Here is a 14,208-nt window from a genome sequence, read left to right on the forward strand (position 1 = left end):
ATGATTGTCATTCAACGTTTAATTATGTCTCACTTAATTTTTCAACACAATATTGAAGTGTTAAATGTACATGGATTTATAGTGTGTCAGGTCATCTTACATTAATAATTAATATGTCCATGCAGTCAGTGGTTTGATACAAAAAAAAACAGAAAAAAATATTTGCACATTAAAAACTAGAGGCTCTAAAGAGCCTGTGTCGCTCACCTTGGTCTATGTGAATATTAAACATAGGAAGCAGATGGATTCATGACAAAATTATGTTTTTGGTGATGGTGATATGTTTGTACATCTTACTTTACTGAACATTCTTGCTGCTTACAATTATCACTATCTATAATAAACTTGGTCCAGTAGTTTCTGTGGAAAATGTAACCGGTAGTAAAAATCTACAAGTTTTATGAAAATTGTTAAAAATTGACTGTAAAGGAAAATAACTCCTTAGGGGGTCAATTGACCATTTTGGTCATGTTGACTTATTTGTAAATCTTACTATGCTGAACATTTTTGCTGTTTACAGATTAACTCTATCTATAATAATATTCAAGATAATAACCAAAAACAACAAAATTTTCTTAAAATTACCAATTCAGGGACAGCAACCCAACAACCGGTTGTCTGATTCATCTGAAAATTTCAGGGCAGATAGGACTTGACCTGATGAACAATTTAACCCCATGTCAGATTTGCTCTAAATGCTTTTGTTTTTGAGTTATAAGCTAAAAACTGCGTTTTACCCCTATGTTCTATTTTTAGCCATGGCGGCCATCTTGGTTGGTTTGGCGGGTCAGGCCACACATTTTTTAAACTAGATACCCCAAAGATGATTGTGGCCAAGTTTGGATTAAGTTGGCCCAACAGTTTCAGATGAGAAGATTTTTGTAAAAGATATATTAAATTTACAAAAATGGTTAAAAATTGACTTTAAAGGGCAATAACTTCTAAAGGGGTCAACTGACCATTTTGGTCCTGATGACTTATTTGTAAATCTTACTTTGCTGAACATTATTGCTGTTTACAGTTTCTCTCTATCTATAATAATATTCAAGATAATAACCAAAAACAGCAAAATTTCCCTAAAATTACCAATTCAGGGGCAGCAACCCAACAACTGGTTGTCTGATTCATCTGAAAATTTCAGGGCAGATAGATCTTGACCTGATAAACAATTTTACCCCATGTCAGATTTGCACTAAATGCTTTGGTTTTTGAGTTATAAGCCAAAAACTGCATTTTACCCCTATGTTCTATTTTTAGCCATGGCGGCCATCTTGTTTTGATTGGCGGGTCACGCCACACATTTTTTAAACTAGATACCCAAATGATGATTGTGGCCAAGTGTGGTTTCATTTGGCCCAGTAGTTTCAGAGGAGAAGATTTTTCTAAAAGTTAACGACGACGGACGACGACGACGGACGCCGGACGCCAAGTGATGAGAAAAGCTCACTTGGCCCTTCGGGCCAGGTGAGCTAAAAAGGTACATATTAGTCTCAAAAGTTTTGATTTTACCAGAAAAAAATATCATTAGATATCTCCATTAAAATATTAAAAATTCCACAAAAGATCCCAATAGTCAATTTATATCTATATTCATGCAAAAATTCAAAGAAAACATCGGACTAAGAAAGACAACTCCAACTTATCCAGGGACACAACTTCCTATCTGGTGATTGCATTGTACAGGTAAAAAAAATGGCTGCCGCAGAATTTGACAAACCATTTTCATTCGTATTTATTCTGACTAATAAGCTAGAATTTTGACTCTGGAGTTATTTTTTCTATAAAACTTCGATAAAGGAACACTCGAAATTGTTAATTACCATTTGTATTGTTAATTTAGAAGATGGGAGGCAAAAATGTAAACCGGTCACAAAAAAAAATAGATTTCGCAAATTAAACATCATTTTTTTCCACAAAAGGTTAAAAAAATCAAAAGTAGGTATTGTCATGTAAATTTAATTATATTGCAACGCTCTTTTGATACTTAAGTGTAACAATATCGAGTTTGAAACCGATTTGATGAGAAACAACAAAGATACACACGTTTTTTCTAAAACGTCATTTTTTTCCCATTCACACTTCAAATTAATTCAGGCCAGGCAAACTGCGCGCGGAAATTTGATCAGGTCACACAACGTCGCGGAAAAAAATTATTCAGTAAGGAAAGTGTTAACAAAATTTTATGAAAATTAAATGAGCCAAATTAGTTTTAGTGAAAGTGTTGGGTATCACCTTAAATTTATAAATAACTATTAAAGTCTTAACACTTACCATGCGGTACCCGTCTTTTGACGGGCGGACCCTAATAACCGTTATTTGGCTCTAATGGCGTTCCATACTTTTAGAAGTCCACTTTATGATACTTATTTTAAAAGTTATGCATGTTCCGTCAATCTGAGGCTATCCATATTCACGTTTCTCATGTATAAGTAGCATTTTGAGCACAAATACGGACTTGGAAAATTGAAATTGGCTAAAACTCGGTTTTCTGGAGGGGTAGGCTTCACATCTGTATCTTACACAAGAAGTTCAGAGGCATAAAACTGGCAAAGATAGTGCAAACCCACAGCCATATAACTACTGATCATTGTTATTATTGAAATACGCATAGGAAACAACTACTTCCGGTTTTGGGTCCATTCGAAGTCAAAAATCGGCAAAAATCGTGAAATTCGGTATTTTGGGTCCAAATGACCTTCTGTAGACCGATGAATCAAGATCAGATTCACTCCGACCTAACAACTGTTGGGGTCTATTTGTTCACTGGGGTCCACTCTACACACAGGCTACAGCTGGATACCTTAACCAGCAACCCTGGGTCTTCTGGGTCAAGAGAAGGGGTGAAAAATCGGCAAAATTGACGTTTTTTGCACCTGTTGACCCACTTTGGGGCAAATTCCCGTCAACAAAATTCCGCCTCCTCACCCCGACCACCCGACCCCGTGATCACCTATATTAGATTTAAAGAAATCAATATGCTACAGCAACAGGGCTAAGCTCATTTGCATATAATTTGCATATTTTTGCAAATAAACGAAAATTAGACATTTTCTAAAAACAATTCCGCATGGTAAGGGTTAATAAATTCTCAACATATCCTTATCAAATTTATTTAGACCAGAAAAACAGTATCTATGTAATTCAATATTAAGATATGGTATAAAAAAATGTTTGAATTTAGAGTTGATAAAAAAGTATTGTATATATATTAAATGGAGTATTAGTGCTCCTACAACTAATATGGTTTGAAATATTTTAGCAACTGACTGTAAATACAAAAGCGGTCATCAAAATACTTGAAATCAATCACTAAGCCAAAATTATAATTTATAATTAATAATACAAATCTGGCAATGAATGAATGAATGAAGAACAAAAAACTCACCAACTGTTTTTTCTGCCAGTTCACTCACAAAAGGATCAGATAATTTTGGGTTCCACTCCTTTGTATGTATGTGCAATATTTGTCTTCTTGCCTGTAAATTTATTTTCATATAAAATCATTCCTACTTACCACATGTATTACAAATAAACACATAACAGATATACAGAGTGCATAGAATTATCATTGAACACTTCCATCCATAGCATGGTAATGAACTTGCTTGATTAATGGATTAATGCATGCAGCATAGCCTGTAATTCAGTGGTTGTCATTTGTTTATGTAATACTTATTTGTTTTTCATTATTTTTTTATATAACCAAGGCTGTTAATTTTTTTGTTTGAATTGTTTTAAATTGAAATTTCGGAGCCTTTTATAGCTGACTATGCAGTATGGGCTTTGCCAATTGTTGAAGGCTGTACGGTTACCTGTAGTTGTTAATTTATGTGTCATTTTGGTCTTTTGTAGAGATAATATTTTTTTTAAATTGTGACTTAAGACATGTTAGATGAAGATTTGTCTCATTGGCACATCTTCTTATATCTAGCTATAGTTATGTTATATTTTATAATCTTGTCTGTTTTAATCATACTTCTTGTGAAGGTAATGGAAACAAAAACTCTCTGTCAAATCTTCCAGGTCTTCTCAAAGCTGGATCAATTGAATCTATTCTGTTTGTTGCCCCAATCACTACAATTTCTCCTCTGCTATCTAAGCCATCCATTAAAGCTAACAACGTTGAAACAATAGAACTATGAATCTGATCTTGTCTGCTAGACCTAACAGGTGCTAAACCATCAATCTCGTCAAAGAAAATAATTGATGGCCTCATCTGGTAAGCCTACATCAACAATATAAAGTGGTTAAAATAGTTTATAACATAAAATATAAATGGGGAAAAAATACTTATCTCAGAAACTAATAACATTCTTATTTAAGCAAAATCAGCTCTCTTACTGCCAGAAAAGTTGTTAGGATTTAATGAAAGAAAAAAGGTGCAAAATGACATTTGATATATCTAGTCTGAAATGTATACAATTTCTTTCATTTTCCATAACATAGGCTGTGTATTTTTCAGCATACAGAAATAACTTGCCTGATCAAATAACAATCTCAGCTGCCTTTCTGATTCACCAACCCATTTACTGAGACAATCTGCTCCTTTCCTCATGAAAAATCCCACTCTTCTATTTCCTGTACTGCATTCATTAGCTAATGCCCTAGCAACTAATGTTTTTCCAGTTCCTGAAAATAGAAAGTTACACAAGTTCAACTGTGAGGTATTGTACACATGCAGCCCCTACTTTGTAAACAGGATGTTGATGAGAAATCGAAATGAAAACACATCATAGGGATAAATCTGTTTTGTTTTGAAAAAAAATGTGACAAAAAATTTCATGGGACAGACAGATTCATGGATAACAAGGAGAGAAGAACAGACAGACAGAAACCAGAACCGACTCCTTGTATTATTCTTAATCATCCAGAGTTGCATTTCTTATTTTGACATCCTTTGCAATGACAAAACAATTCCAAATGTTAAAATCTGTTATGGTTTTCAATTTACTGGAAAAGCAAATGTATTTAATATCTTGTAAAAAATCCAGGTCCTATTATCTTTTTAACATTTCTAGTTATACTGAGTTGTCAGGATATATCATATTGATTATGTGTTGAAAAATTGTCATTTGTGATGGAATTATGTTCATTACATTACATCTACTTTATACTTTCTACAACAATTTATTTTTACATTATAGTGTTCCTTTGTTATTTCATTTTTGGTAGATAAGCTGAATGATTTAATTCAGAAATTGATATAGTTAATTCTGAGCTCTGAATACAACTTAAACTATCCAAGGGTCTTCTGTGTAATATACATAAATCATGATTTCTTTAATACTTTATATCAATCATTCAATATGAAATCTTGCATCTTTTTTTTAACCGTATACACCAAGTGCATGATGATGCCATCATTTAAAGACAGTTATATTAAACTTTATTTCTGTCTTAGTTACCTGGAGGTCCGTAAAAGAGCACTCCTCTTGGTGGTGCCAACTTGAATCTTTCAAAAACTTCGGGATATAGGAGAGGAAAAACAATCATTTCTTTCAATGCTCTCACATGTTTCCCCAATCCACCAACGCTGTTAAAGTTAACCTGTTAATATCAAATAAAGAAAATGTGTAATAATACATGTTTAAAATTAAAGCAAGAATCTAAATGCTATTTGGGATAATCTGAGTACTGAAATAGCTGAAAATGCACTAAAAGCAAACCATTACATCATTGTAATAACATTTGTAATTCTATTTACAGATACACTACTGTCTGTAAACAAAAGGATCATTGTTATATTCTATAAAAAGAAGCTGTATCTGAAGGATTGAAAAGAACATCAACATTTATACTCTTTTCAGGGTTTACATGATACAGTAGCATCTTCATATAAATGTTAAATTACTACATTAACACTTTAGGAAAACGAAGGTTTTATTCTGCTTTTGTTATAATATTACCATGTGTGACAGCAATTCCTGAATAATGATGTTACAATAAGAATGTACTGAATCAATGTTATAATAAATACATAACACTAACCAGGTATTTAACATCAATATGATTTTGAAAAATATCTACAGGAAGAACAAAATGTCATGTCACATAACTCAAGAATTTCATTAATTGTGATTGGCAGCATTATACAGTATTTTTACTATTTCATTTTTAAATTTTTAAAATTCTTAAAAATTCCTAGCAATTTAAATGAAAATTTACAAAAATTAAAGAGAGATTTCTGAACTATTTTGAAGGAAGAAAAATCAAAATCAAGTCTATGTTGCCAAATAAATATAGATAAAGTTGACAATGTGCACATATACTCACAGTTCTGTCAACATTCATAGGATCAACATCAGCCAAACTGGAACCAATTTTTACTCTATCTTTGATGACATTTGAGTTTTTCAAATTCTCAGCACTGATATTCATTGGTAAGCACCTATTTCTAGCTCTTGCCATACTCTTTGCCTTTCTTCTTTTAAATCTTTCCTCATCATCTGATTCACTGCAGGACGATGATGATGTAGTATCACTACCATGAAATTGTGCTTTTCTTCTGAAAGTTTGTAATGAACTTCATGAGCATTTAATAAATAAAAATTATAGGTATCCCATAAACTTAATCAATGATACATAAACATGACTTAAAGTTCAGATGAACAGTGTCAGATGGACATGTACATTGTGTATAAGTTTCATAGCATTTGGTTGAGGTAAACTAAAGTTAGAGAACGGAAACAAAATTTCAGAAATTCATTTGTTTGTAAAGGGACATTACTCTAGAACAGTTTAATTGACACCCTCCCCCCAGATCCAAACTGGATCTGTATTTTGTGAAAATAAGAATTGTGTATAAGTTTAATGGCATTTGGTTGAGGTAAACTTAAGTTAGAGAACAGAAACATAATTTAGCAATTTTTAGTTTGTAAAAGACATCACTCTAAAATGGTTTTATTGATGCCACCAAAACTCACACCTGATCTGTCATTTGTCTGGGTTTTGTGGTAATAAGCATTGTGTATAAATTTCATAATATTTGGTTGAGACAAACTGAAGTTAGAGAACAGAAACCAAATTTTGGAAAACAGAAGGACGGAAAAGTGTAAAACTTAATGCCCCCTCCCCTATGGCGTCGGCATAAAAAAAGATTATTTTGGTTCATCTTATGTATACAAGATTGTGCAACACATTTTAATACTCTGATATTCATTATGTACTATGTTTTCTACAGTGTAGTATAACAGATAAAAGTAATAACCTTATTTCCAATTTTCTGTGAGCAGGTGATTGGTATACATGAGATTTTTGTCTTCTTTTTGGAGGCAATGGGGGAGTTTCCCTAAACAACTTTTGTACTCTTTTCCTCCTTTCAACTGCAATTAAAAAATACAAATTTGAAACATAATAAATAAGATGTTTTAATAAAAATTTGCTGACAGGAAGAAACTTCCACTAAAACAGTGAGAATGTTTAAAAGTGATGAATACTTAAGGTAGATCACCAGTATATATTTTTTGAGACAGAATTTTTTTATAATTTGCCAAAATGAAGATTTTACTATGCTCTTTTCAAAAATTTAATAAAAAGTATGGGTCACCGTGCTTTTTTTCAAGTAATGAGTTGTTGAAAATTGCGAAAATTTGGTTTATATAGTTTGTTTATGAAAAAACACATTAGTGTGCATAAAAAAAATTCTTGAGATAGAATTTTGAAATAAATTGTGAGAAGAAAGGTTTCATAATATGTTTTAAGAAAATAAAAAGAAAACATGGTGTCACCGAACTTGTTTTCTTGCTAAAAGTGAAAATAAAAAATTTCCCTATTAGTCCAGTATAAATTTTGTACCCAAAGAGTTATCTCCCCTTAAATGGCTCATTTGAAAAAAAGGATTTTAAAACCAAAACAAATAATATTTGTTAAAATATTTTGTATAATACGATAAATTAACAGGTTTCCTTCAAATAGAAAAATCAGTCTACTATTGAATTGCAAATCTGTCTCTAAATTTGCAGATTTAGGCAAATAACTAGACCGATTTTGTACTGTGATTGTACAATCCAAGATGGCGGTATACCATCAATCTACCTTAATACTATATGGTTTTATTTAGTATATCCATGTAATTTTTACATATTTTCTATTTCATAAATTTTATATAAATGCTAATTTTTTTACATTTTATATTGCAGGGATTATACTTGTATTATATATGCAATACACTTTCAGTTATTTGCTTTCCAAAAGCTGACTTATAAACTTGTTGAAGGCAACCAAAATGTATAAAATTTAAGAAATCCCAAGGACTAACATATGTAAAATATCATTACCAACTGGTACTTCAAAAAGTTGAGTTCTTGGTTTGTGTTCCCTGAGGTTATATGAGCTTCTTTCTTTTTTCTCTTCTTCCTCTTCATCATTGTCGTCATCATCTTCTTCGTCATCATCACTACTTGAGTCTATCAAAATAACACGATATTATCACTGTTGGTAGAATTTATATATAGGGCATCAGACATAGAAGGAAGAGCAGATAATAATGCATCGAAATTCAATGCAATGATTTTGAAATCCAAAATTTGTGGACATTACTAATGTCATCAAAATGGTTACATCAATTTGAAAGTATTTAAATAAGGAAAACAAAAGTGTTGTCTACATAGTATTCAAATTAAAAAGTTATTATCATACATATTCTTAAATTGTCTTCACTACTCTAAGGTACAAAGAGTTAAAAAAATAAATACAAATTCATCACGAACTGACGAACCAACGTTTGCACAAACCGGAACACATAATGCCCATAATCAGCTGATCAGAGCTGGAAACATTTACGATCTAGCAATATTCAGTTCCTTCAGAATTTCTTACCATCATCATCATCATCCTCATCATCTTTGTTCTCATCACTGGTGTCATCAGGAATGGGAATACCATACATATCTCTTTTGATTACTTTTCTTGGCCTTTTAACACGACTGTACATATCCTCACTTTTCTAGATAAAAAAGGAAGGTAAATCTCAGTCAATTGAAATTAAATGTATAAGATAATTACCATTTATCATGTTTAGATATATTTCAGAGTGACCTTCGTAGCTAAAGATACTTTCATATATGTACAAGACGAATTTTGCACCTATTTATAAACTTGTTAAAGTTGTTAATTCTAATTAGCACTTTGAAAATATTTACCTGAAAAACAATAGCATTCAATTTCAAATTCTTCTATAATTACGAACGCCCATAGACTACCCAACTCTATACACATAAGACTAATAAAAACAAAACTAAAGTTCAAATTGAATACCCACACGACAGTGCCATGTGCTAAATGGTTATATCCCATGAAGCACAGGAATACAAATAACGGCCTATGGGCAGACAACTAGAAGAAATTAATTTCAATCTAATTTAGTTCCTTTAAACAGTTGAAATTACATTCTTTGACATGTTTTACTTTATGGAATTAACTGAGCTTGACCATTTCTATTTTTAAACATAGTCTGAACCCCCTTCTCCCACAAAATATGAAGTAAATTAAAAACAAATTGTTCAGAGAACAATTGAAGTCTTTCCACTAGAAAAGATCTATTTTTATATTGAAATATGAAAAATCAGTTTAAAATGTTAGTTCCTATGGCTTTATGACGTCCTATTAACCTCTGACCTTGACCTCAATTTCAAGGTCACAAACCATGGACCTTGAATCAAAATATCCTAGGTCTTTAATATGTTTGGTTAATGAGAACTACCACTTGACGCGTAATTTTAAATGTAAGATGGACAAAAACTCCCTTTTATTGTATGCGCAGCCTTTCAACCAAAATATACAAGTAAGGACATGTCCAACTAATAAATTATGAAAAATTATTTGTCAAAATGTCATACAGTATTTGAAAAGAAGTGAAAATAAGCCAAAATCAAAATTTACAATATGACCTTGACCTTTGACATTGACCTCATTTTCATTTTTAGTACCAATGACCTCATGAAGACCCTAGGTCTCTATCAGTTATGGTTTACCAGTTGAAAATGCATATCGCTTGAATCAAATGAAAAAGGGGGAATAACTCTCATATGGAGTCCCCATAGAGCTATGGTTCAAACGAATATTCTTATCCTAAATATGTAACGAGCAATTTGGTAAAATAAAATCTTTTACGGTTACGAAGGAGAGGTGGCCACAAGAAAAACAGTGTTTGGGGAGATAACTCTTACAACGTAATGTATTTTGTTATAATTATATTTGTTATATGTTTCATTATAATACTTTATTCTGATTGGCTAACTGCACATCACATGTTATTCCTCAAGCAATTGCATCACTCAATAAAACTTTGCATTCATGATAACAAGTGGTCCCACAATAAAGTGCACAGATGAATTGAATAAAAAAGTTATAAAATTCGTGTTTTCATGATCCTAGCTAAAAAAAGTAATTATAAGTATTGAATGTTTCTTTTTGTAACCTCATAGGGTTGCAAAAGCGTTGACCGTGTGCACATTTTTAGAATAAAGCGCTTACGCTTACGCGCTTCATACAAAAAGTACTTCGGTCAACGCTTTTACACCTCAATGAATTTACAAAAAAAAAGCATTCAATACTTAAATGCAGTTGTAAATTTTTAAAGCAAAGAGAGTTAATACTAACTTTCACTTTTATGGATGTTCATGTACATTTTGTATGTATTTATTTTTCTCAACTACATGAATTTTTTGGTGTAATTTTAATGATATATATGAGTAGTCCAAATAATTATCACGTCTGGCAAGGCTTTTTTAAATTTTATTCTGGGACACCATCCTATGACCACATGACAAGGCTATGTTAATTTTTTTCTGGGACGCCTTCTTAGGAAGCCTTTCTATGAACGTCTTAGGAAGGCGTCCCAGAAAAAAATAAAATAGCCTTGTCAGACGTCATTATTATTTGGACTAATACATGAGATATTGGATATTTTTATGCATTATTTAACCAGTTGAGTCTTTTACAGGATTGTTTGTTTAATGCTGTTTAAACATTACTGAAAAAAAAACCACCTTAAAATTGCTAATTATTTGGCATGAAAGTTTGATTTATTGAAAGGGACTCATAGTTTTCCATTTAATTTTAATAATTGTCTAATGGTTAAAACAATAGCTTCGTTGTTTACTTTTATACACAACAACATATTCACTTTGGTTTCGTTGTTTACAATGTACTTGGTAACAGTTATTAATAAATTGAATAGAAAATATTATAATAAATATTATTGGAAGCCGAATTGACGTCAAATAGGTGCCGATTTGACTAGATGCCAATTTAACCAGGTGCCGACTTGACTTGTACATTTCAATTCCTCTGCGATCGTTTGCGGTATTTTCTTGAGAAAACCTATTTTCCATCATCAAAGAGAAGAAGAAACTGCTTGAAATGATTCCCGAACGCTTCGTGATTGTTAAAATAAGTTTAATTCACTCAAAAAACAATTTTAAAACTTGCGATGTTTAAACAGGAAGTTTCAAAAGCACGTGTAAAAGAAGAAATTAACCGGTGAGAGTGGAAATCCGTACATAACATATATCACTTTAGTACGACTTTTAAAGCAAAACAGTTTCATCCTTTTGTAAAACAGTCTTTAATATACCTATCACATTAATGTTTGAAGGGTCTTAAGCTTATTCAAACCATATAAGTAGGTATGAAACAACAAAACGGAATGATAATAACCGATTACGTTTTGTAGTTTACAAAATTCTGGACTGGTTCCTGTCAAACTACAACACTTTGTTCGACTGTAGTGGAATACAAACAGAAACCAGTTAGTTTGTAAACTGGTTCCTGGCTGATTACTACACAATGCTCATGCATAATGATAACACAAGCACATTCCAGTTTGTATTGAAATTAGTAAATACGAAACCAAGCGCGGTAGGCAGAGAAATCAGGTCGGCAGTTATGGAACAATGACTGCGTCATTTTCCAAAAACCCACATCTTAAATCTGATACTAGACAGACTAAATGGGGACACGGACTGGAAAACATAATGTTCCTTCATTGAAATAAAACTGGCAACATATTAAACCAAAAGAGATCACAAGAAAGAACGTTTTGATACTCCTTATTCTTCTTCTCTAACAGTTTTAGGAATTATTGGACTTTTGGTTCTTTTTCAATAAATTCTGTAAACAATGAACAAGAGTTAAGAGTACATTTTTGAGTTACAATTAGGCAAAGTTTTACACTCCAAAATCACATTATCACTTATCAGTGATTTATTATGAAATGCATTGCCCTGTCTTTTATCCACACTGTTGTTCTGTTGTTATACGAGATTGAATTAAAGCCAAAATGCCCTGAGATTGGGGAGGGGGATTGTGTTGATTATTTAGGGAATCACAGAGTGAAGCTGTAGAATACAATATATCAAGGTTATCTCTTATCTTAAACCAGATGCTTCGCAGGGCGTAGCTTTGAACCCTGAACGGTTGGGGCAAGTATGGACACAACATTCAAGCTGGATTCAGCTCTAAATTTGGATTGTGATTAAATAGTTGACACAGCATAGGTTTCTGACACAGAATGAATGTGTTCTAATGAACTTAAAAATTTTGTTTTCTCTAAGAGCAATTCACTATGCTGTTCAATAATAATCCTCTCAAAATAATGATTGAAGAAATTTTCTTTTTATTTATGAAATTTCAAATGAGAAAAATTGAACCCAATTTTTTAATCACATCCCCCTTTCCCTTATTCCAAAACTAATCTCAATTAAAATATTCTAATGGAGTTTGCAACAATAACTACTCATTTAAATACATCATAAAATAAACTAAATAAAATGTAAAAAAACTGCTTGTTATCACTGAATGGTAAAGATTATTTAAATTTATCAGTTGGTAGTAAAAAGTGAATATACATTGTATATTGTATATAACAAAGATTTAAGTTGATTCTGGACAAAGAAAGATAACTCCAATCAAAAAAAAAATTTGCAATAAGATATTTCTTGCTTACTATTTTGGACAAAGAAAGATAACTCTAATTGAAAAAAAATTTGCTATTTCACAATATTGTGAAATTAGATATTACTTGCCATTGCACAATACTGTGCAATTGAAAAGACTTGCTATTCCACAATACTTAATATAATAATTTTAGATCCTGATTTGGACCAACTTGAAAACTGGGCCCATAATCAAAAATCTAAGTACATGTTTAGATTCAGCATATCAAAGAGGCCCAAGAATTTAATTTTTGTTAAAATCAAACTTAGTTTAATTTTGGACTCTTTGGACCTTAATGTAGGCCAATTTGAAAACGGGACCAAAAATGAAGAATCTACATACACAGTTAGATTTGGCATATCAAAGAACCCCATTTATTCAATTTTTGATGAAATCAAAAAAGTTTAATTTTGGACCCCGATTTGGGCCAACTTGAAAACTGGACCAATAATAAAAAATCTAAGTTCATTTTTAGATTCAGCATATCAAAGAACCCCAAGGATTCAATTTTTGTTAAAATCAAACTAAGTTTAATTTTGGACCCTTTGGACCTTAATGTAGACCAATTTGAAAACGGGACCAAAAGTTAAGAATCTACATACACAGTTAGATTCGGCATATCAAAGAACCCCAATTATTCAATTTTGATGAAATCAAACAAAGTTTAATATTGGACCCTTTGGGCCCCTTTTTTCTAAACTGTTGGGACCAAAACTCCCAAAATCAATACCAACTTTCCTTTTATGGTCATTAACCTTGTGTTTAAATTTCATAGATTTCTATTTACTTATACTAACGTTATGGTGCGAAAACCAAGAAAAATGCTTATTTGGGTCCCTTTTTGGCCCCTGATTCCTAAACTGTTGGGACCTAAACTCCCAAAATCAATACCAATCTTCCTTTTGTGGTCATAAACATTATGTTTAAATTTCATTGATTTCTATTTACTTAAAACTAAAGTTATTGTGCGAAAACCCAGAATAATGCTTATTTGGGGCCTTTTTTGGCCCCTAATTCCTAAACTGTTAAAACCAAAACTCCCAAAATCAATCCCAACCTTTCTTTTGTGGTCATCAACCTTGTGTCAAAATTTCATAGATTTCTATTAACTTAAACTAAAGTTATAGTGCGAAAACCAAGAAAATGCTTATTTGGGCCCTTTTTGGCCCCTAATTCCTAAAATGTTGGGACCAAAACTCCCAAAATCAATACCAACCTTCCTTTTATGGTCATAAACCTTGTGTTAAAATTTCATAGATTTCTATTCACTTT

The 14,208-nt window shown here is 31.8% G+C and overlaps 1 protein-coding gene across 3 annotated transcripts in view; it reads right to left on the reverse strand.

Moving 5' to 3' along the window:
- The window catches only part of LOC134715557 (ATPase family AAA domain-containing protein 2-like), a 45,929-nt gene that overhangs the window by 24,896 nt on the left and 6,825 nt on the right, over positions 1-14,208 (reverse strand). For all 3 annotated transcript variants that reach the window (XM_063577812.1, XM_063577823.1, XM_063577802.1), the window contains exons 5-12: positions 8,818-8,944; positions 8,277-8,405; positions 7,208-7,322; positions 6,274-6,505; positions 5,406-5,547; positions 4,481-4,629; positions 3,977-4,225; positions 3,386-3,476 (exon numbers count right to left, since the gene is read on the reverse strand). In XM_063577812.1, coding sequence (XP_063433882.1) covers positions 3,386-3,476; positions 3,977-4,225; positions 4,481-4,629; positions 5,406-5,547; positions 6,274-6,505; positions 7,208-7,322; positions 8,277-8,405; positions 8,818-8,944 — 1,234 coding nt within the window. The remainder of the gene's footprint in view (positions 1-3,385; positions 3,477-3,976; positions 4,226-4,480; positions 4,630-5,405; positions 5,548-6,273; positions 6,506-7,207; positions 7,323-8,276; positions 8,406-8,817; positions 8,945-14,208) is intronic.

The sequence above is a fragment of the Mytilus trossulus genome, chromosome 1, assembly GCF_036588685.1.
Source record: "Mytilus trossulus isolate FHL-02 chromosome 1, PNRI_Mtr1.1.1.hap1, whole genome shotgun sequence".
NCBI classification, from domain to species: Eukaryota; Metazoa; Mollusca; class Bivalvia; order Mytilida; family Mytilidae; genus Mytilus; species Mytilus trossulus.